Source organism: Anser brachyrhynchus (assembly GCF_964034855.1).
Source record: "Anser brachyrhynchus genome assembly, chromosome: 8".
NCBI lineage: Eukaryota > Metazoa > Chordata > Aves > Anseriformes > Anatidae > Anser > Anser brachyrhynchus.
This window is the reverse complement of record NC_137702.1, coordinates 11301044-11324938: the sequence shown is the minus strand read 5'-3', so window position 1 is coordinate 11324938 and position 23895 is coordinate 11301044. Positions and strand designations below refer to the sequence as shown.

At 51.7% G+C, this 23895-nt stretch overlaps 1 protein-coding gene across 8 annotated transcripts in view; it reads left to right on the top strand.

Moving 5' to 3' along the window:
• Positions 1–23895, top strand: part of PTPRF (protein tyrosine phosphatase receptor type F) — a 371326-nt gene that overhangs the window by 318489 nt on the left and 28942 nt on the right. For 5 of the 8 annotated variants that reach the window (XM_080603450.1, XM_080603448.1, XM_080603447.1 and 2 more), the window contains 9 exons: positions 2141–2167; positions 4245–4362; positions 6623–7201; positions 7834–7931; positions 13467–13720; positions 14421–14511; positions 16962–17174; positions 20000–20154; positions 23351–23466. In XM_080603450.1, coding sequence (XP_080459576.1) covers positions 2141–2167; positions 4245–4362; positions 6623–7201; positions 7834–7931; positions 13467–13720; positions 14421–14511; positions 16962–17174; positions 20000–20154; positions 23351–23466 — 1651 coding nt within the window. The remainder of the gene's footprint in view (positions 1–2140; positions 2168–4244; positions 4363–6622; positions 7202–7833; positions 7932–13466; positions 13721–14420; positions 14512–16961; positions 17175–19999; positions 20155–23350; positions 23467–23895) is intronic. The other 3 variants (XM_080603452.1, XM_080603453.1, XM_080603454.1) reach the window with 3 other exon arrangements.

The following is a 23895-nucleotide window of genomic DNA, read 5'->3' as shown; positions in this document are numbered from 1 at the left end:
TAATGAAACTGAATTTATATCGGGCTATTTATGCAGGCCTGGCTTTTCACTGTTACTCCTCCAACACAGACCTCAAGGTGTTTCTTTGCACTCTGATCTGATAGAAGATTAAAGGCCACTGAAACATGGGAGCAAACAGAGTCTGAACATTAAACGTTGGCCTAATATCCTAGTGGACGATAATCCCCCTGCTGTGGTGTGAGAGCTGCAAGATGCGGTGGCCTTGCTCTTCGTTGAAGTGGGGTTTCAGCGTCTGCTCCTGGAGCTGCACGTGGACAGCACTGGGACAGCTCGGGGTGCTAGCACCCACATGGCCGCCATCCACCAGGAACAGTGTTGGAGCAGCAGTGTGCTTCTGGGAGAAAGAGCTGCCAGGCCTCGCGTCCCTCCTGTAGCAAGATTTTTGTCAGGCTTTAGATCAGCAGGGCAGAGCACGTGGCTGTTGGCCGTGGTGTGGGATGGCCGGTGCAGGCAGGACATCAGCAGTGGCTTGGGTTCAGCTGAGCACACAACACTGGAAATAACACCAAGGTGCTAAAAAGAGGACCTTTGGGGACAGCAGTGGTTCGTCAGGGCTTTGACTTTTGACTTTATAGGAAGTCTTTAGGGACAGCTTGACCTCTTTGCTGAAATTAAATTTTAAGATGGCTTAGCGGGACAATTCTGTTGCAGTCTTATGGCATGAAATAAGTGAACTGTAATAAAATCTTAGAGGAGCATTTCTCCCATAGCTGCTTCTTTGTGAATTCAGAAAATAGCAAATATTTTGAAGGCATGCCATGTATTTTACTTCTGAGGAGAGTTCTCTACCACTGTGATAAGCTCCAGCCTGTGAAAGCCACCTCAAATAGCCTGAGTACAAAAGACAACTTGTAGCTTTAATACCATTTAGTACTTCCGCAGCATCAGCAGGTTCCCAGGCACTTCACCAGCATTAGCTGGGCTTCCCAGTGTCCTGAGAAAGTCAGGATCTGAGCGCCATTTCACAGCCGGCGGTTCAGGCTCAGTGCAGGGCTTGCCAAGGCTCACGCTGTGAGTCAGGGGCAATAATACCTATCTTCCACTTTCATCTCCGTGCTTGAACCCATCGACCGGTGCTTCCTCCAGGCAGATTGAGTAACCTGAGATGTAACGCATCACCTTGGCTGAGAGAGCTCTCTGTGATCTCTGCAAACCTCCCTTTGGTGCATCAACCACAAAGAACCATGCTGCTGGCATGCCTCTCAGTTTTGATGCCTTATAACCCCCAATCCCATCAGAAACCTGCATGGTCTCTCTCCAGAGCCATAGCTGAGCTGCCATGGCTGAGATCCCACGTGATCTTTTACTGGGAAATGTTTTGTGTAGAAGTCTTACCTGCAGGGCTGCTCTTGCCAAATGAGCGTTTGCTGTTTGCTGCCGTGGTGCTGTGTAACTGGGAGCGAGGAGCTGTCCCCTTGGTACGGGCACCAGTTTTAGCCTTGCTCCAAGCCATGCGGCGCTGTTGCAGAGGAACAGCTTAGTGTGGAGCTCTGGGTAAGACCTCAGCCTCGCTCTGTTTCCAAAAGATGACCCTTCTCAGTTTTCTGAGGTCCCCAGAGCACTTTCTTGAAGGTGTGTAAAGGTCATCTTGGTACATCCCAGCAGACAGTCCCTGATGGGTTTTGTGTGTTGAAGTCTTCAGTTCTCAACAAAAGATGGTGGCTGGAGGATCACTGGGACAGGAACTGGGGATCAGCCCACAAAACTGTGAGTGCTGCCACTTGTGGGGCAACCCTTATCCCCAGAGTCTTGTCCTTTCTTTCTCCTGTTGGTGGAAGAGGCAGAAACGTGCAAACAAGGTCAGAAAGGGAAACAACTGCAAAGTTAGGAAGTGGTGATCTCTCCATCAATATGGGAAGGAAGCTCCTTGCCCCCATTTGTGTGAATGATCTCAGACCTGCCGCGCAGGCTAGCAGCATGTAGAAAATTGCTCTGTCCCATTTCTTCCCTTGGCACAGCCTGTGCCAAGTGACCCTCTGCGTATAAGTGTTATAATCCCCCCCCCCCAGTCCTGCTAACCCCTGCTGTTGTCGTCGTCGTTGTCATCCCCTTCCTACACGTTGCCCCTTAAAATTCTGTGTCTCCATTTTTCTCTCCTCCTTCCTTTCTCCCCCATCAGTGGAGAGCTGAGGACTCCGTCGACCATGTAAGTACCACTTGTGTGTATTCCAGGTTGGAAAAGAGGGGTTTGGTAAATCGATTTGTGAATTTTGTAGACACAGTGCTGTCAAAACATCCCTTTCACTCCCTTAATGAGGCTGGAGAGTTACATTGTGAAACCTTCCACAAGCAGCAAATCCAGAGAAAATTGGCATTTAGATTGCTACTAAATGCAGAAAAGCAATTGACATTTCCCATAATCTGTATTTCCAGCTTGTTGCAGTGCAGTTTTAGGCAGGCTCAAGTGATCGACTCAGGAGGTGCATCCGACTTTCTGCAGCAGTTGGCCCACCGAGTTACACAGTAAAATTAGATATGTAATCTTTAAAGCACATTGATTGTAGTCATGAAAAATAACCTACACTCTCAACCGTGACCTTTGGCTGAAACACAGATCGTAATAAGAAAACAATCACATTTAAACAGTTAAATCCAATTTTTCCCACATAATTTTGAAATATAAAATTGGAGGAACAAACTCGGAAATGACCTTTTTAGAGTCAGCAATTCAATTACGTGCCCTACTGTGAGCTTCCCCAGCACGAAGCGTTTCTCCTCCTGCTTTACAGGGGAGAGTCGCGCTTGGAGTGGCTTTGTCATGCCAGCACTGTGTTTACACGATGCGATCAGACCTTCTTTCATCCATCCCTCGTCTCTCTTCCCCTCCTCCCAGCTCTCTTGCTTTGCTCCCGGTGGCATGCTTTTGCGTGTGAATTCCTCTTTGCATGGATTTGGGAGGAGTGAATTCTCTTGGGATGTTCAGAGTCTGCAGGTTTTGTGTGAGTGCTTCCCCCGCAGGCCCGTTGGCACCGATCGGGCTGGGTGTCCACTCACCCGCACACACGATCTGCTGCAGGGGCGGAGTTGGGACGGGACTCTGGTTCACACGGTGATTTTGGCGGGGTTCTTGTTGGTGCTTGTTGATTTTTTTTCTCTGGGCTGGCTGGTTCCGCGATGGTAACAGGGTGATTTTGATGAGTAAGCCTGGGCAGGGAAACCTGAACCAGCAGCACCGACTGCAAATCAACAGCTTTAACGGCGTGGGTGTCTGTGTGAGTGAGTGCTGGGAGACTGGCCGTGCTCTGGGAGCCACCGCAGGGCCCTTGTCCTTAGTTTTAATGGTCCCAGTCCCTTTCACAGCACCCCCAGCTGAAGGCCCTTCAGGGGTAGCTGCCCTGGGCTGCGGATCGCTGCTGTGCTCGCACCTTTGCGGGCCTGGCCAGCCGAGCTTGGCACAAGTCACGTTGCCGCTGGAGGCCAGGAGGGAGGAGCGGGGCTCCGCGCTTTGATCTCGCATTGAAGTGCGGAGCCGTGCCCTCCTCCTGCCCAGAGGAAGCCAGAGCATGCAAGGATGCTAGCGCCCTGCCGCCTCCTCTCAGACCTCCCACGGCGCAGGGTTTTCCCTCGGGTCTTGCCAGTGCCTTGTGCTGACCCCGTCTGTCCCTGCCATGCCCCGCGGGGAGGGCGAACGTGGTGCTGCGGCGCTGCAGGTGCTCCTTCCCCGGGCTCACTGCTGCCTGCCTTGCCCCCCTGCTCTCCCCGCGGCTCAGCTGCAAGAGACAACCTTAAAAATCCCCAGACGAGCCCCCACGAGGTTTCCACAGCTGGCTGAACTGGCTTCTGCTCTGGTTCACAGCTCCACGGTCCTCGTACTCTCTGTGTGGGGTGGCCGCGTCCCTGGGCCGGTCTGCCTTCATGGGGGGGCTCTCTCCAGAGCAAGTCTCCCTCTCGGCAGGGGCTGTGGGGATGGGGCACGGGGGTTAGGCCATTCCCTTTTCCTGTGCACAGGTTGCTCGTGGGTCCCCAGGAGGGCCGAGTTAGAGACAGGGTGAAATGAGGCAGGTGAGCGGTGGGGCGGTGGCAGTTACCGATTGTTGGCTCCATGGGGGTGCCAGCTGGGCGAGACGTGTGTGCTTGGGTGTCATGCATGAGTGTGTGCCAGCGAGCATGCCGGTGTGTTGCTGTTGGAGACACTGACCCCGGCGCCCTCCTTCTGCTCACTCTGGTAATGGGTATTTGCTCTTCTCATTTGCCTCTTCGCCGCCTCGTGGACGCGCTCCCAGGAGACGGTCATTGGAGGCCTGCTGCCAGAAACCACCTACTCCGTCACGGTCGCTGCCTACACCACCAAGGGAGACGGCGCCCGCAGCAAGCCGAAAGTCATCACCACCACGGGGGCAGGTGAGCGTGGGGAGCAGGGACCGCAGCCTTGCAGGGGTGGTGGGGAAACCTCCCGGGAGGTGCCCAGGGAGTACGGCCACGGCACCTGTGCAGGAGGAAGCGAGAGGGCTGGAGGTGCTGCAGAGGTGCATACTCCTGGGATCTCCAGCCCTTCCTTACAGGCTTTGCCAATGGATCACCTGAGCAAAGTGCAGCAAAGAGATGGACACTGCCAGGGCCCGCAAGAGAGCAATGAAGCTTGTGGGTCTGAGCTCATCTGCATAGTCCAGAGACCTGGGAAGAGGAAATCTAAAAGTCCAGGCCCTCCCTCAGCTTTGGAGTCACAGCCTGTCCTCATTTTGTCCCTGCTGCAGCAGGAGTTAGGCGAGTGCCATTTCTTGCTTCCTGTGGTGACTGCAGCGCTGCCTGGGATGGCCGCTGGCACGGAGGGCTCCTCAGAGGCGCTTCTCAGCTCCCCCCAGCCATTGCTACCACTGCCTTCCCTGCCGTATATAGCTCAGCCAACTTGCTCCTAGAGCCATGGTAAAATCTGGAACGCAACAGACCCCGCTGTAGGAGTGCTGCGGACACAACTTCTAGGTCTGGTGATCCCAGCCAGTTCAGTTCTGCTGTCTCAGTAGAAACTTGTACCCTGTGCCTAGTGCAACACAGGAGCCTCGGCCAGGAGCAGGGGCACCCAGGAGTTCATCAGGTGCTTTCCTCCGGATGCTGTCAAGCTTGCCTTTGGCGGTGGCACCAGCTAGTTCTCATTGTCTTGTCCTCGATTTCCCACTCACTAGACCTGTCCTACAAATGATAATCCTGCTGTTTCTCACACCGGCCACAGGAACGGTATTTACCACTTGTTATTATGGGAATGCAGCTTGTGCAAACTGAGAGCGTTTGTTCCTGGTGCTTTTAAACAAGGAACAGCTTGCCATCTCCTCCGTGCTGCATACGGGGAGCTCCAGAGGTAGTTTCCACTGTCACAGTCTCAAATGCTGTCTCCCTTGTGCCTCACCATGATGTATGCTCTGTTCATCAAATTGCTACAGCTGTCCTATGAACAGGAAAAGCTTCCTAAACATCCCAGTGTTGCACTGTAAACCACGGTGAGTCTTCCAATGTTATGATGTACATTTAAAGTTAATATTTTGAATCAACTTTGAAAATAATGTGTCCCATAGCACTAGCTGCTGTTAGACATTGTATTATGAGTGCAAGGAGGATGGCACTGGCAGTGGAAATTTAATTGTATGTCTTAAATGCCTACAAAACCACCCCCAGAGCTGCCTTTGTACTGGCTCATCTGCAGGCTTGACCTCAAAGGGGAGTGTTGGTATCGCCCTCTGATGGCAGAATTGAGGCATAATTCCATCAAATACGTGTTTCTCTTGTGCTCATCTCTGGGCTTAAATGTTCCAAAACTGTGCAAGGGTATTTAGCCAGGTTTGGCTACAATCCCATTTTCATTGTCATATCTGTGGCCCCATCCCTTTGATTCTGAGTATCTTCCCGATCAGTTGATTTGTTTACAAATCTGAGCTGATGTGGAGTGAAGACGCATCCTTTTTTAACTGAAGGAGATCAAGGTATTAAACCATCAATTTAAAGCCATCAGTTCCTAACCCATGACGGCAACACCCCTTGACTTGCTCAGCATAAACAAAAATCCCATGGAACGCTTGTGCTCACCTCTCACATCGGCACTGACATCACGAATCTGTTCATCAGCTAAACCAAAATGTGTTCTGATGGCAAACGGCCCACCCAGCTCCGCTTGCTGCCTCTGCAGATGGTAAAACTGCAAGGTTTCAGGATGAAATTAGTCTTCTTCCAGACAGACTTGGGCTTCTGTGTGTCTGTTGTCGAACTGCGCTGGGGCCAGCGTGGCCTGGTGCTGTGCACTAGCTGGAGTGTCTGAAGATCACTGAGTAGGAGCACGCGATTCAGATCTCTGAGATAAATGTGATGCTTTGAGGTACCTTAAACCTTTCCTGTAAAAGGGGATGATTTTGGGGGCTGGACATGGCTGAATTTATTGCCTGTTTAGATGGCAGCACTTGGGAAAATGGCAGCCAAGAGCTGGCTGGCTCCAGCTTCCCTCGGCACCGGATTAGGGTCAGTCTGCCTCTATCCGTGTGAATTGTCTGTCGTCCTCTTCACCCTGTTGTCTGAACTTTCCCACTTTCCTCAATCCTCACGGACTGAGCAGCACGGAAGCTGTCCTTCCTCCCCCTCCTCCCAGGCTACAGATGGTCATTGTGTGTTTATGTTGCAGTCCCGGGGAAGCCCACCATGATGATTAGCACGACAGCCATGAACACAGCCCTCATCCAGTGGCACCCACCCAAGGAGATGGTAGGGGAGCTGCTGGGTTACCGGCTGCAGTACAGACGTCTTGATGAGGAAAAGATGAACACGATAGACTTCGGGAAGAGAGACCATCACTACACTGTGACCAACCTGCACAAGGGGGCCACGTACCTCTTCAAGCTGTCCGCCAAGAACAGAGCCGGTCCGGGAGAGGAGTTTGAGAAGGAGATCACTACCGCAGAAGACGTGCCGAGTGGCTTCCCGCAGAACCTGCGCGTGGTGGGCCTCACCACTTCCACCACAGAGGTTGCATGGGACCCCCCGGTCTTGGCAGAAAGAAACGGCAAGATTGTCAACTACACAGTGGTATACCGAGACATAAATAGCCAGCAGGACGTCGTTAACATCACCAAGGACACAAGTATCACTTTGACGAACTTGAAGCCCGATACCACTTACGACATCAAAGTGAGGGCCCGCACCAATAAGGGGGTTGGGCCGCTCAGCCCCAGCATCCAGTCCCGGACCATGCCTGTCGAGCAAGGTAAGTGCCCTTCTAACAAGCCCTAGCAGCAAACTCTGGCTCCAGGACAGGGACCTTTGCTTTCATTCATGAGGCTGCGCTTCCCTTGGCTCTGCCTAATGAGATCAGGTACCGTGTGGCTCCCTAGCGTAGAAGTAGTTCAGCGAGGGGAGACTCAGTGAAGGTTTCCTTAAAGTTGTCGTTTTGGGGGGGAGTTGGTGGTAGCTTAATTGCCTTCATCGCTCCACAGGCACACTTTGCTGTTTTATCTGTACATGAAAGGCTCTTGCTCGAACTGGCGCAGACAGCTGGGTAGGATCATCTGCAGATCCAGTACCTGAGCACCACTGCTTTTTGATCATGGCAAAGGGCCAGCAGAGTGCGAGCAGAGGGGGGAAGAGAAGGCTACAGTTCAGCCGATGGCTCTCTTTCTGTGATGGTGGAAAGTATAGTCAAAAACGGAAACTCCACTGGAGACTGGGACTTGGTAAAAGGCTGCTGCTCTTTTCTCCTCATATCTCACTTCTCTGCTGTAGCTGAACTCTCCGACCTCTGCTGCTAAGTTAGACAAAGAGAGACTTGGAGCTGAGCTGCTGCCTCGCTCCCTCCTGACTTGGCCTTACAGTGCTCAAAGATCTTGTTTTTCATTTCAGTGTTTGCTAAGAACTTCCGCGTCAACGCCGTCATGAAAACGTCTGTGCTGCTGAGCTGGGAAGTGCCTGACTCCTATAAATCTGCAGTGCCTTTTAAGGTAAGGGTGGGATGCAGAGGACAGGGAGCTCCTCCTGTGGCACTGAGCAGCGCAGTGGAAAGCAGACCTACTGCATGATGTTTTCAGGCCATCAGGCAAGAGACCAGCAGGGCAAGGTCACGTTGCTTGCTGGTCTGGGGTCTTGCGGAGCCCAGATCTCCAAGCCCAGATTAGGTACCTGCTCATGCTTTTGAGCACCCGCATGGGAGCCATGGCACAAAGCAGGGCACACTGCTGCTTACTTTTCCTCCTTTCACCCTTCTTAAGGAATTAGAAGGTGTTACAATTCTCTTGATTTCTTTCTCTTTTGATCAGTTACAGAATAGCCAGGAAGCAGCTGCTGCTCATGTTAGTAAAGAAGAGTGAACAATGTTGGCTGAAGTGCACCAACAGAAAATGTCAAGGAGGGAAGGCCTGTGCTGGGCAGGGGGCAGTCTGAGAACTGGGCTGCCTCAGGAATCATAATATGTATTTCTTGCTTCTCACCATCCAGCTAGAAACTTGTCTTGTCCATGGGTACTTTTGTTAAGTGTGCACTCTCCCCTTCATAGTGTCCCTGAAACTTGCAGTGTGCATTTTCTAAGAGGAGTGGTCTCCCCTGGTCCACGACCAATGTGTAGCTGGTGAGCAGTTGCACTGGTTGTTCACACAGTTCCAATCTGGAACCCCACAGGTCTGGATGTAGCATCATCCACCAGGCTGCAGACAAGACCAGTGACCCAGTGTCTTCCTGCTCTCGTTTGTCCCGCAGTTTGGATCACTGATGTGGATAAAACACACAGACAGGGTGGAAATTTCTGCAGATCCCAGTACAGCTTCTCTCCCTTAGGGGAAGAGACCAACATGTCACATTGCTAATCTTCCACCCAGTCTCAGCAGCTGTCTGCTGCCTCTGCTGAGGTGGCCTGGGCTGGCAGCAGCATGCTTTCCCTTCCTCCTTGCACATGAACTCTGCCATGCTGTGCCTAAAATGCAAATTCAAGGCCTGCATGAGCCGTGGAGGAGCCATGGCCCGGGGAAGGGGAGGAAGATCTGGTGCTACATCCGTATCAATCAATGTGTGTGAGCACCTCCCCTTCCTTATTGCTTATTCTCCTTGTCTAAATCCTAAAGTTAAATTACCGTGATCAATAGCAGACACTTGTTAATATGTAGAGTTCAGCTGAAGCAGATAAGGCTTTTGTGAGGACCTCATGGCATTCAAAGCTTTCCCAGGTGTAGGCTGCATTAGGATCAGCACTCAGATATACGGCCGCAAGGAACTTCACCAATCCTTGTTACTTTGCACTCTGCTGAAGAACCAGTCTGCTCCACCTTCCCTTATTCTTGTGGTACAAAGCCCACAGCTCTGTCTGACAGCTCGCTGCGAGGAAGGAACGGGGTGACCTTTGGAGCGTTACTAATGCGTAAGGATGGTGGGTTGGTTGGAGGTAGCCAGGATCAGGCATGACACCGATTTCTTGTCTCGGCCTCATAGCTGCAGCTGCTGACACAGACAGTGAGTCAGGGTCTGCCCCTGCGGTGGGTTAACCCTCGGATGACACGGGAGCAGATGGCATTAGCACTTGCTGGTTGAAGAGCAGTCATGCAAACAAGAGTGTTACAAGGATATTTCTCTAATAGTGTCTTCTTTCTATTAATATTCCCCAGCTTGCAGACGCATATGAGCGGAGGCCAGGAGCTAAGAGGGTCAGCTCCAAGTCACTGACTGTGCCACTCGAAAGAAATCCTTAACTTTCAGGACTTGGTATTTTTATAAACAAGGTTCACCTCTCTCCTCTAATTCAGGCACACGGGATGCTGAGGCCAGAGCCTAATACTGTAACTAGCGTAGCATTTAAATCTCCATGGGAACAATTAGTATTATCTACACTTGATAAACAGTCTCACGCTAAATCTATGTCCCAAAGGGTGTCATATTCTACTTTAACAGATTTAATTAAAGTAGATATTGTTCTGACAATGAATAGTGAGGCACAAGCAGGACTGCTGCTGTTTTTTTATAGAGGGTGAGCTGAGACCTTAGGAAATGTTACTGCTACCAAATCAATAATGAAGGTTTTCGTTCTCTTCAGGGAATTTTCACAGTTTCTTCTGGTCCAGGAGATAAATTCCTTGTAAAATGTTGCCCAGCCTTTGTGGTGGAGCAGAGGCACCATTCCTTTTTTGTTTCAGCATGCTTGTAGAAAGGCATTCTGGAGCTTTCATGGAAAGTGTAAGACAGATGTGACCTTCTCCTTGGGGAAACTGCACTTCCCTGAGACATTCTTCAGCTGAAGAGCAGGATGGAGGATATATTGGTTGAAAGCAGCATCACAAGGTGTTGTACAAATGGGGAGTAGCACATTTTCCAAATGGTAATGGTGCAGGTTCAGAAATAAACCCCAAGAATCCTGGGCAGTGCTTTCTGGCATTGTGCCCTGTGGAATGCAGCAAGTACTCCTTCCCCCCCATAAAGTCAACTTTGTCTGCTTCTCCATCCAGTAGTTGTTTTTCTGCAGTATTGCACACTACATGTCTTTTCACCTTTTAGTTCAATACATTCTTTGCTACCTTGAAATGAAGCAGCAGACCTTCAGCAGTGACATTTGGACCCACCTAGCTTCTAGCTTTGCAAATTCTCTCTTGTGAGTAAGAGCAACACAAATGACATTTTACAGCAATCCATGGGCTAGTCAGCAATGTTTGGCAGTTCAGAGCCCTTGGGCCAAATTTGCTGCTGACTTAAGTAGTTACCAGTGGGCCATGATACAACCTCTAAATAGTGTTCCTGCTTGAGCTCCCAGGCATCTTCTGCTGCACGCGAATGACTGTTTCTGAGCCCTTACATTATTGTAAGGTTTGTGTAGAGACCTTACCTAATGGTGCATAACATTTGAGAAGACAATGTGTTATGGCAGGTGAAGGAATGTGGAACTGCTACAGCAACGGTGAAGAAAGGGGAGGGCAGAGAATGGTTCGGGAAAGCATTGCAAATGCTAATTTCACTGTCTTTAGACAAAAATTTCTGTGCATGGCAGTGAAAATCATCATCTGGTGTTGGAGCTGAATCAGGGACTGTGTCCTGGCTGGTTCCAAGGCAGAGCGAGCAGGGAAACACTGAACTGAAGTGCCTGACCATCTTTTTGGCCTCCGCTTGCCCCAGGAGAACAGCTGTGTCCCCAGCAGATGCCTCATGCACAGGCAGTTGGTGAGCAAGTGTCTTCCCTAGAGCACAAGCAGAAGCAGTTGGTGATGCCTTTATTAGGGAAAGCTCCATAATGAGAATTCTCTCATCTGAGAGGCAACGGAACTCATCGCGGACTTTGTGTCATTCCAGCGTAGTTATTAATGTTGGAATTTTGGTTTTGCTCGTCTGTGTTGGAGCAAATGAGGTGAGGTCCCGCTGCTCCCCAGGACAGCTTAGGACCTGCTCTTGTCTGGACTATCTGGACCTGCACTGCAGCAGTATCGTTGCAAGGGGTCGAGCTGGGACAGACAGCAAAGCTGCTAAGGTAACGTGAGGTCTGCTACTCCTGTCTTGGTTGTGCTGACTTGTGTGGCAGAGCAGGGCGAAACCTGCCAAATAATTATTTGATATCCCAGTGCTACAAGAGACATTTCTTCATTTTACCTTTTTGCATTGGCTTTAGCACCCCTCTGACACGCATGTCTCTAGACAAAGGGATTTAAAGCCCAGGAGAACATATCTAAAGGGGAGTCAGAGCAGAGCAAACTCCTCCAGCCATCCTACTTTTGACAGCCTTTGCTGCACGTGGGGCATCTAGCAGGGGCTTTGTCCCTGCAAACCTCTACATTATTTTAGTACTTAGGACTTTGTTTTGCAGTTCATCCCTGAAGACTGAAACACGTCAACAAACAAGGGGGATTCTCTCCCCTTCCATTTCTGGCTCCTCAGTGCCACTCTGCTGGGAATCCCTTCTCAGATTGCGGCACCCTCAGGAGCCAGCAGCACAAGAAATGGGGCTCCTTTTCTATCCCAGCCTCTAGGCAAAGTGATCAGAAGAGGATCTGAAGCATGTCATGGCTAGCTGTTCGGATAATACAGAAGCAGAGGTGCACATCCCAGGCCTAGCCTGCTCCCTGTGCTCTGCTCGCTTTCCAGGGCCTCCCCCCGCCTTCCAGCCCCAGCACTAAATACTAGAGCAGCGCTAATCAGCTGCCCTTGTCCCAGGGAGCCAGCAGCCTTCTGCAGATTGCTGCCACCTGCTAAAAAGGTGACTTGGAAGGAAAGTTCAGTCCCTCCCTTGCTGCCTGCATCAGCCTGAGCAGCAGGCTCAGCTGGCAAGAGATCTGTTTGACTTCAAGTAATTTTTCTTCCACGGAGCTGTCTTCTCTCTCTCAAGGCCCCCGTTGGAGAGAGCACGTTTCACTGTGTGGTCTCTGCCTGTGGCATGTAATAGCTGCCGTGGTTTAACATGCTCCAGCTCTGCCCTTGCCCGTTTTTGGCACATCGTGGCTCTGCGCCTCTGTCAGGCATCCAGCGCTCCCCTGCCACGCTGGAAGGTTGCCCGGTGGAAGGCAGCAAGCTGGTTCGTTGCTGCTGGGGCACAACCTCTGCTCCCGCCAGTTCTCCACATGCCGTTCGTCTCTGCCTCTGGGATCTGCCTGAGTTTCTGGCTTTGCAGAGCCCGCACCTGGGGTTTTGGGGTATGGGGGTTGTTCTGGCAAGAGCAGGATGGAGCTTCCCGAGGCAGACGGCGCCCACGGCTGCCGCGCCTTGGGCAGGGGTCGGTATATCTGAAGCAGGACGAGGACAAAACGTCGTTAGCTGAGGGGCTGGCAGCCTGGGCTGCAGGGGGGCTATGCATGGGGGGGGCCACCCGCTGCCCCGGGCCGCTGGTGGCCCTGCTCTGTCCTGCCCGCCGCCCCTCGCTGCAAGCGCGGCAGCGAAAAGCACCGCGGGTCCCCTGCGTGGCACCAGCACCTGTTGTCATGGTGACGGGCGTCACACCTGCGGAGCCGCCATTTGTTTCGGGTCCCAATTTGCGAGCCCAGCGCGGGATTTGTCAGCTCGTCGGCGAGGCACGAGGCACGTAACCCCCCCCAGGTCACCTTGCTGGGAGGGGGAAGCTCTAAGCTCCGCACTAACCGCTCCATCAGCTGGGAGGCACGGGAGCAGCACCGATGTAAAGCAGATGGGATTTTACACCGAAAGCATATTGTGTGTTGTAGCCTCATGAGACGAGGAACAAAAGACCCGTTCAAATCCGCGCGGGGGCAAAACACAGCCATCTGCAGCCCTTCCCCGAACCGGCGCCGAAAGCAGCGCGCGTGGCACCGCCGGGCTCCCCGCTGCCCGCCCGGGCTCTGCCCAGGTGCCCCCTCGCCGCCCTGCGGAGAGCGCGGCTCAGCCCTCTGCCGGGGGCTGCTCTTCTTTAAGGCAAGATTTATGGCTGTTTACGAAGCGCAGGGTGGCTGAACCACCTGAGGGAGGGCCCGGAGCCAAACGGTCGGCTCCGCCGCTGCTATTTTGAGTGTGAGTTTTCATCAGCAGCTGTCGGCTGCATGAGCGTGTCCTCTTCCCCATTTCAGATTCTGTACAACAGCCAGAGCGTGGAGGTGGACGGCCACTCGATGAAGAAACTCATAAGTGACCTCCAGCCAGACACGGACTATTCTTTCGTGCTAATGAACCGCGGGAGCAGCGCTGGGGGGCTCCAGCACCTCGTCTCAATCCGCACTGCGCCTGATGTCCTGCAAAGCAAACCCATCGCCACAGACAAGTACATCCAGGAGGGAAAATTCACGCTCAGCCTTCCCAAAGTCCAGACCACCGTGCCCGTTAGGTAGGTGCTGTCCCCAGGTGGAGAAGGCAGGCTGGGGGGGCTGGAGATAGGGAAAAGCACAGGGTGAGTCTCTGCCAACCGGTCAGGATTGTAACCTGGGAGGGAATTTCAGAGCAGGCTGCAGTACAGAGCCAGGCGTCTGCCCATAACGTGGAATCACACTGCTGGCTCTTCCTGAGCAAATATTTATGTGCAATAAAATTAAGACAATTCTCTGACAGTTTGCCCTTGCCCTGGTGGGTATACTCCAGATGCTACCAGCAAAAACACAGTTGAGGATCAGGAGGGACTTTCTCTGACACTGTATAATATCCTTTAAATAAATAATGCCTAAAGCCTCAAGGAGATTAAAAAAGCGAGTTTGTAGAAGTCTTATTCGTTACTGTGGTATCCTTGTGCTGAAGCACAATTCCCCCAGGGTTCTTGCTACAATCCGATTATATAAATGTCCTTCTCGCAGCTCCTACACCACCCTCTGGAGCACAGTCTGTAGATCTTCATTAACCTAATGAGCGCTAACAGGAGTGTTCTCTTCTCTGGTGCAGCTGGAAAGCTGGCCTCTTCCTCACTGAGCCCTTCCACTGCTTAGAGGGCAGGGAGTGCAGCAGGTCTTCTCGGGGAGGGGTATGGCACGTGTTACTCGGTGACCTGCTGGAGAGATGTCTTAGGGTCCAGTGCTTATGCTGTCCTTCCTTCCCAGGTGGTACTACATCGTGGTCGTGCCCGCGGATCAGAGCACCAGCAGCCTGACCGCTCGCTGGCGGACACCTGATGAGATGGAGCTGGACCAGGTAGGAGTCCGTAGCAGCTGCTGTAGTGGAAGGGGCTCCCAGCGCCTGGCACGCTTTGCCCAGGCCTCCTGGGAGCAGCACAGCTGCACCCCAATGTGCACACTCACCCCAAGATGCAGCTTGCCCTGTGCAGGAGTCCTGCGACACTAATGGCACGGTACATGTGCAGGTGTCAGGAGAATCTCATGCAAGGGGTTTGTGGGCTCTTTCTTCCTCACACACACCATCCACCCAAAGTAATTAGGAAAAATTCCAAGAAATCACGCGCACAAATTCACAGAATTCACACGCAGGTCCATTAAGAAAAAGAAAAAAAAAGTTGTAAGCTTTAAGCACTGAGAAATTACAAAGTGTTAGAAGATGCAAGTCAGCCCTTGCTTATCATTAATCTTTAATTACGTGATTGCACAGCCTTTTCCATGGGGTCCCAGCTCATTCCACGTACGGGTGGATCTGTTCTGCATGTGAAGCAGAATTGTGTGATGACGAACCACCAGCCATAGGCCTCCTGCATCATTTCTTTGCAGAAGCTGGAAGTTGTTACAAGAAAGAGAAGACTGGGATGAGAAAGGATGGTTTGATTTTGTGCGTTAGATAGTTATAAAGCTATCCAGAGAACTGTTTTCTATCTCTTATTGTTTTACTTAGACCTGGGCAAATGATTTAAAACAACTTTTGTATTAGCAGCCACTGTCTTGCTTCTTTTTGGAGTGCTCAGTTTGAGATCCTGGAGCCTTAGTTGCAAAGCCTAAGCATCCCCAGCTGCAGAGAAAGTCGATAGCAGCTCTGCTGGATACAGTCAGTGAAGTAAAAAATGCTGAGTTTTCTTTAAAAACAAAACAAGCTTTTCAATTTGACATTCAAAATTAGTGGACATTTTTTTCATTACCGTCCCTGTGCCTCTGTTCTCCATCTGTAAAATGAGGATAATCGCTTTCATCTCACCTCATATGGGTGTTTGGAAGATAAGATCGTTAATGTTTGTGAAGCACTTGTAATATTACAGTGATCAGCACCATAGAAAAGCCCACGAGGAAATTATTAATTTTGTCTTCAGAGCTGGGTTTGAATAGTAAGCAATAAACAAGGCCTCAGGCTGCATAATGCAAAGAAGAAAGCAAAATATGGAATAGCTGCTCTTTGATTAAGCACTGTCTGTCCTGTGTATTGAGCAAAGCAGGGGAGTTACAGAGAAGACAGTATGTGACCATGTAGTCAAGGATCGTAACATGGTGCCCATGTATCAGGCAGCTGAATTATTTTTGCCCGGGTGCTATTAGTTCTGACATTTTCTACTTTTTGAGGATCTGAACTGTGCAAGCCTAGCATTCCTTTGGTGCAGACTTTTGGCGTGTTACGTGTAGGGGTGGCAGCAACATCCAGCAGCCTCAAGCACAGCTGGAGCCCCATGGTGTCATACACATACTGCTGTGCTTTCTGCCCCCAAAAACTCAGCTGTAATTTCAGCCAAGACACAACAGGGGAGCAAACGCCACCATACAAAGGCTATCTTTCTGCCTTTTCCCCCATGCTTTCTCTAACATGACTGTTCATGAGAGGGCAAGGATGGACTGATGAGAGGGAAGAGGAGGGGGTGCCTTGCCTAGCTCTCACGTCAGAGGGAGTGAGCTCAGCAGCACAGCTTTGTGTGCACGTCACTGTCCCCAGCCCCAGCGTAGCACTGACATTCCCTGCCTGCCCTGACAATGCTGCACTGATACATTCGTGTGTGAAATGTATTTCATGCCTCTTTCTTCATTTTAAATTAGAATTTCTGTTCCAAGCCTGGTATTCGTTTTTATTCATTAGAAAAACATTTTTAAACATCTGAGAGTCTTTCTTAGCAGTGTAATTGAATTTTTGTGTGTTTATATCCTTTTTCATGAATTTGTGGCTGACTATGAAATTTGCCATTTTTACTCCGAACATCCCATGAAATCTGTTATCACTCTGTGATTTACACAAAGTTCTGCCTGCAACCCAGCAGCAGGTGAAATATCGAAGCACCGACAGAAGGGAAAGACACAGCAAGTGTCACTTCTTCCCTCTACATCAGCATCAGCTGTAATTCATGTCCAGTGGCCATAGAGAATGTGAGTTGCTGTCCATGCCAGTATTTGGGCCACAAAATACGGCCCGGTTCCCCTGCAGCCCACTGGGATGCGCTAACTCTGGGTGTCAGCCGGGCTGCCACTCACTGTCAGCATCCCAGGGCTCAGGGCTCGCCCAGAACCAAGAGGTGCTTGCAGTGAGGGTCTGCAGATGGGTGCCCCAGCAACGCCTAAACAGACACACGTCCCTCTGGCTTCTTTGTACCATGTCCAGATCAAAACCAGTGTCTTTTTCTGCCTTCCCTTCCTCCCTGCTGAGTCCTACAACTTGGTAAGGGAGCAGCGCCAGGCGGTGTCACGCTGGGCGAAGCAGTAGTGATGCACCTTGTTTGTCCCCAGCTGCTGGAGGCCATCAGCCAGGGGAGTCAGAGCAGGCGCCAGCGCCGCCAGGCAGACAGGCTGAAGCCTTACATTGCTGCTCAAGTGGATGTGCTGCCTGAGACCTTCACCCTGGGGGATGAGAAGAACTACAAAGGTTTCTACAACAAACCCCTCTCTCAAGACCTGAGCTATCGCTGCTTCGTGCTGGCCTCGCTGGAGGACGGAGACACGGTAAGGGGCTTCCTGCTGGGGAGGGAGGCTCTGCCTTTCCTAGCGGAGCTGAGGGAGCTCAGTGCAGGTGGGAGCCTGACACGTGGTTGGCATGGGGGAGTTCCTCATTCTGCTTCGGTTCAAGTAAATGCCTGGGGGAAACAGCCCCTTGAGACCCTGTCCTACAGAGTGGTTGCCGAGGCTCTGGAGGGAGCAGGATGTTCCCCCTGGTCCTTCTCTGGCCAGAATCGCGCTCCCAGCTGGAAAAGCAAACCTGCCTCCGGTCGCAGGGCTGGCAGCAGGGTGGGCTGCACACGTGCCTGCTGTGTGGAGATTCTCACTCCCGTGCCTCTCCTTGCTGGAGGCAAATGGGCCGTGCCTTCGTCGGTAATATGTCACCGGGCACGCGGGGCCTGGGCGTGTGATGGGGAAGGGAGCAGCTGGTGCAATAAGCAGGGAGCAGCACGCCGAGACCTTGCATCAGTGTCCAGCTGTAAACAGGGAGGGCAGGAGTGGCGGTGGCAGTGGCTAGTGTGTAAATAATGGGAATAATAGAGACGTACAGAGTCCTTTGGTCGGCTTCCAAGCTGCGGCTTCCTTCCTCAGCCTCATTTGCTTGTAATGGCTCATTAGGGCTGGTCAAGTTCTTCATTACTCATCCAGCTCACGTGTTCTTGTGGCAAGATGTGCACGCTGGTGAGGGGAGGAGAGTCACAGATTAACAATAAGGTAAAGCAGAGGCCTCGGCGTATGCTGTGCTGGCAATCCCTGTCAAGAAGAGATGACCGTAACCAGATGATCCCAGACTAACATCGTCTCCTCCCTAGCACAGATCTGCCACAGCCCTCCGGTGAGCCACCAGCAAGCAGGGTTTTCACGCTCTGCTCCTAGCTACCACCTTTCTGCATCCCCTGCTGCATCACACGCGTTTTCATTTGAAGCATGAGACACTCTCTGCAGGGCTGTGCACCGTCTCCCCCGCTCAGCTCCTCTGAAATTGCTTGCTGTGTCTCTAGTGTCAGCAGGCAAGTGTAGCACTGGGCTTTTTCAAAGCAGAGGTGGGGTGGGTGAGGCGTTGAAACACCACCTGTGAGATCAGGGGCACCTGCGCCTCACACTCTGCCTTTGGAAATGCCACCGAGATAACAGTCCCTCTGATCTCTTCGGCTTGTGCCTTCTCTTGGAAGGAGCCATTTTTAATGTGTGCCTGCAGAAATGTGAATCTTGGCCTCCTGCACAAAGCTTTTGAGATGGATGCACGTTACCTGGCTGCACAGAGCGGCATCCCCAAACATATTCCACTACCTTTTGCAGCTTGGCCTTTCTGGGCAGTGATGGGTAAAGCCATTGTGCCTTCCTTTCCAAGCAGCCCCCTGCCCCTACAAAGAGAAGCCCCAGGCCTTCTGCCCTGACCTCTCACCTTTGCTGGGGCATCTTCTGGTCTCTGCCATGCTCAGAGCTGTAGCTGGCCTCTGTTGAACCGGGCAGGTAGAAGAAGGCTGATGTGTTGCAGTGGTCCCAAGCAGATTTGCTGTAAGAACAGAGCTGAAGCAGGAGCCATCAGCTGTGGCAGGGTCATTGAAACAGGTTCTGGTAGGGCTGAGAAGTCTCACAGACAAAGCAGTAGCCTCTCCCTTGGCCCTGCAAGCCAGTGGCATCTCTGACCACTGATAAATCTGAGGAGAGTAGCTACGATGCTGCACCTGTGCTTGCTGCCAGAAGGATGTTACAGAGAAGATCATTTTCTGTGCTGCACACGTGTGTGAAGCCAGCCTGGCTGGGATCAAGGGCACCTCTGAGAAGAGACCGAGACGTGCATTTGTGTGACACCAGCATGCTTGATTTTTCTCTTTCATCCCCTCACATGCACGCAGACATGGAGCACATGTTTAAACTTGGACCTTAAAGCAGGTGATTTATAGATCCCCGGTCACCTCTTCAGCGACCAAAACTTTCGATGGCAAGAGCAGAGCATTTCTAGGTCCCTAATGCAGGGCAGCAGGTGCTGCTCAGAAGCCACAGGCACTGAACTGATGCAGCTCTGGCCCTCTCTAATAGGGGCAAAGGATTTCTTTTTGCAGCGTTTAACCCTTCTGACCCAGCGAGGCTGAGCTGCGAAGGGACAACACGGCTACGTAAGCCTTAGCAACAGCAGCAGAACAAGCCAGGTGCAGGGTCATTTTTCTGCAGGAATGGTTTGGGTCTCTGCTAATCCGGTCTTGCTGGTGGGGCTAGAAAGCTGTCCCTTCAGGTTATAAATCACCGGGCTGCCAGAATGCAGAAATCTCTGGAAAGGGGCCTGTGAGCGTGAGCCCCTTTCCAAGGTCTGTTTATCAGAGCAGAGACACCAGGAAGAAAATGTTCCTGTCATTTTGTTCCTTGAAGAAAACCGCCTAGCCCAGCAGGGGTTTTCCTAATATAGCCCTGTCCTGGAGAGATGTGTTGATATCAGCACAGCAGGTATTATGAACCACTTAGGAATCATCAGCCAGCCCCACTGTGCAATTGGTTGGGATTCAAAAGCCTGTGATTTGGCTCCAAGAGAATCCAGGGCTGGCAAGTGGCTCTTAGCTGGGCTGCTCCAGTTTGGCACCTCGGGGCCAAGTCTGCTAGCCAGAAGGCTGCTGGCATGGGAATGTTTCACACCAGGAAGAGGCTGTTCCTGCAGTGTGACCTCTGCTGATGCTGAGGGAGGGAGGATCGTACGGTGTGCTGCCGGGGTTTGAGAAGCATCGCCGTTCCCTGCTAGCCAGAGGCAAGGGAAAACCTCTGTTTCAGGGATGTGGCTGCTGCTTTAGGCTAACGGATGCTTGCTATTCTCTCCCTCTCCTGCCGGTGCTGTTCAGAAGAGATACGCAGCCAGCCCCTACTCCGATGAGATTGTGATGGAAGTGACTTCAGCAAAGCAGCAGGACGAGCCAGAGATGCTGTGGGTGATGGGACCTGTCCTGGCTGTGATACTAATCATCATCATCGTCATCGCTATACTCCTCTTCAAAAGGTGAGATCTAGGCCAGGGCATTGCAGTTACAGCATGAGCATGACAGGAGGTGGCACCTTCGAGACTCCTTCCAGCTTTCAGATGGGGGGTGCCCTGGTAGACAGTCCTTGGTGGTCGCAGGGAGGAGGAAGGTCTCTACCAGCACAGCAGAAGGCTGCTTTATAAAGATTGCAGAAGGACTGGCTATGCAGAAGGTAATTAATACCAGCCCCAGGACGCAGAGCTGCTTGTGGATTTTGGAGACCTCTGAGCAGTGGGACAGGGGAGAGCAGCAGCTTTGTCTCTAAAGCCAGTCTGACCACTCTGTCGTCTCACAGCTTGGATTTGCAGCACCAGGAACATCTGTAGTACCACTTACCTGCTGAAGTTGCCTGCTAGATGTCTGGCAGGTGCCCCCACTGCTGTGAATTTTGACAGGGGAACATGGTCTTAGTGAGAACAGGACGTGGATGTGACAGGCTGAAATCAGAGTAGGAGCGCTCCTCTTGAGGCCCCTGGGTCCTGGCTGCTGCGTCCCTGCTGAAGCAGCCTCCTGCTCACACGTAGCAGAACAATCCTGCCAGAGCTGTAACTGTGGCGCAAGGCAATTGTTAGTCCTTGCAAGGAGCCGCAGGTTGTATTTGCATGTATCTGCGTAGCCTGTTCAATTACACTCGGTCATATTGTCTGTCAGCTCAGCTCCAAGGTTCTGCTCCTCCTGGACTCTCTATTTACTATTTATGTGTATCTGTAGCTTGGGGAAGGGAGCTGCTTTTGTTGTCTGATTAAATGGAGCTCTGCTGTGCATGTGCAGTCAGTGCCTTTCTGTGTCAGTGATCATCTCCTTTCTTCTGTTTCTGCTCTTCCCTGGATCTAGTAAACAAGAAAGGTACGAATCCATTTTATCTTCTTGTTTTGCTAAAATTTCAAATCTATTTCCCTGTTTAAATATCAAGCCTGGCACAAGTAAGGAGCATCTTTGTTTTTGGGAGCACGGGGCTTGCCAACACTGGGGGTTTACAGAGATTTTGTTTCTTCAAAGGCATCAGCCTCCTAGTAATTGTTAGCCCCTCACAGGCTGATGCAGGGAGATGGTTCCAGCCTAAAGACTTCCTAGATTGTTTTTGCAATTAAATTAAAAATCCAGAAACAACAACAGCAGCAGTTATAGGTGCTTCTTTGTATTCTCAGTCGCTTCAGACAGAGCGCTGTTCCAGCAAGAGTGCAGGTGTATTCTTGCATTCTGTAACGAGGAAGCTTTAAGCAAATACCAGGCAATTGTAAGAAACAAAAGTGTGGGCTGATCTTTAAGGTGGGAAAATGGCCCCCTCCCCCTCTGCCCAGGGAGTCTGTACTTGGGCCCCACAGATGCTGCGTCCACCTTGTCTTAGCTCTGCTTTAACCCAGACTGGTGCGGGTCGAGCACCAGGAAGCAGCCCCAGCCCTCTGTGCTCACCCTCAGCATTCGTGTCCCTGCTGCGTCCTAGCCCACGCAGCAGCACCTCCGTGTCCAGCACCACCTGCGTGCTCGGAAGGATGCTCTGTTATCCTCCCGCTTTTCTCCCAGCAGTATCTGTGCAGCATATTCACAATTTCAGATCTACAATGGGAATGAACAGAACCTGAGTAGCAGTAGCTAGCTTGGGATCTGGAGGTTTGTTTAGCGGTGGCCCCGACTAGGCTAATGAGAGAGGCAAACATTAATTATATGCCGTGCCCATTCCCCAGCAAAGCTAGGCCACCTTGCTCAAGGGCTCAGGGACTGGCACACAGTAGCACATGGCACATCCTGCTATGCTCCTGAGAGGAAGAACAGCGCTTTATTTGTTTTGTATTTTTCTTGCCTTCTATCAATGCTCTTAGTCTGTCAGCTCTTTTGTCTCAGTCCAGGCAGCTAGAAGGCTTCTGAGGTGTTGAGACACCTCTGAGGTGTTGAGAGTATTGTAAGACTCACAAGCTGGTCCTCCCCACTGAACCACCCCAGTGTCTGATGCAGCCACGGGCTACAGATGGAGCTGGCTCACAGGCTGTGCTTCAGAGGAAAAGCAGTTTTCACTCGTGATTTATGCACGAAATTTTACTTAATTTATTACCACTAGTGCCAGCCCAGAACGGGCAGGGGAAGTGATAGTGTCCTGTGCCTGCTCAGAGCATTTCTGATCATGGGTGGTTCAGGGTCACCACTGTCCAGAGCTGCAGCTGCCTGTGTGCAGAGCATGGCAACCCTCAGGGTGCTTTGAAATGCCTCACAAAGAAGGAGAAAGCAGACACTGACTGTTGCGATTTACAGGATGGTAAACGTGCTAGCGTTTGTGCAGGCTAGCAGCGGTGCAACTCCCTCTTTCGCAGAAAGCATCAGGTCAGCAGAGGGGTTCACCATCAGGCAAAATCCAGTTTCAGGCTGTAGCCAGGAGACAAAATCTCTGCGTATTACTGCTGCACGCTCAGCACCTTGGCAAAGCACCAGGATCAGCACAGGCTCAGAAGAGCGTCCCTGTCCTGCTCCTGCCCAGCACCCTTCTGTACTGCACGGGAATATCCAGTGCACTTGTAACATACAGCGAGAAGTGGGACTGAGAGAATTGCTAGAAAGCCTGTTTGCAGTATTAGATTTTCCTTAGTATTCACTTGTCCGCTTCTTGATTGGATCTGTCCCTGCCTTGCCTGTGAATTCCAGCAAGAGCCTGAGGTGGTGGCATTGCTTTAGGCATAAATACAGCATGAAGAGACAACAGTGTATTTTATTGTTCCATTAATACACGCCTTGGGTGCCTTCAGCCATTCAAGACGTATATTAATGGCCCAATAAAACACACCCTGAAGAGCCTTTACACTATTATATTACAGTGTTCTAAATTTAAATACGTCTAATACGTGAGAAAAAAAAAATTGGCTTATATCCTTCCACTACAGGAAATAGTTCCTAGAGGGAGTACAAGGGAACGAGATCTTGCATCTGTCTGCTTTTTCTCTAGTAAACGTTATGCAGAATATCACATTTCAAAGTGTCTCACTAATCAAACCTCTGCCATCTCTGAAATACAGTGATTCCTGTTCCATAGGTGGGAAACGGGAGGACAGAAGAGGATGTGACTTGCCCAGAGCCCCAGGGAGCCTGGGATGGAGCTGGGTATCTGGGACATGGGCACCCAGACTCCTTTCCAGGGTGGTTTGTGCCAGTCTGTGCCAGAGCTCACCTGCTTGTCTCCATCTACAGGAAAAGGGCACACTCCCCCTCTTCCAAGGATGAGCACTCCATCGGCCTGAAGGACTCACTCTTGGCCCATTCCTCTGACCCGGTTGAGATGAGGCGACTCAACTACCAGACTCCAGGTAGGAGCAGCAAACCCCCTCGTGTCCCACTTGCCCCAGTTCCCCTTCACCAGGTCACCATGACAGAGGGGGAGTCGCAGTCCTTCCCGCGGCAGCTCTGCACCTTCGTGGTCACAGGAGCACAGATGGGGCTTAGGCCAGGGTTATCCAGGTAGCCACCCTGCCTGCAAATCCTCCTCCCCAGCCCTGGAGGCACACAGGGCTGGGAACCCAGATGGGGACAGCCCGTGTCTGTTGTGTGTCAGGTCCTACATGAGTCTCACACACAGCCAGAGCCACTGTGATCGTTGTGAGCCAGGAGGAGTCCCCGTGCAGTGCTGGGAGAGCTCGCAAGCACCCACACCCACGTTGATCCCAGGTGCTGTGCTGGCTTGGTCCAGGCTGGGGCTCAGCGCTGAGCACTGCTGGTGTGGTGCTGGCCACAGGGGC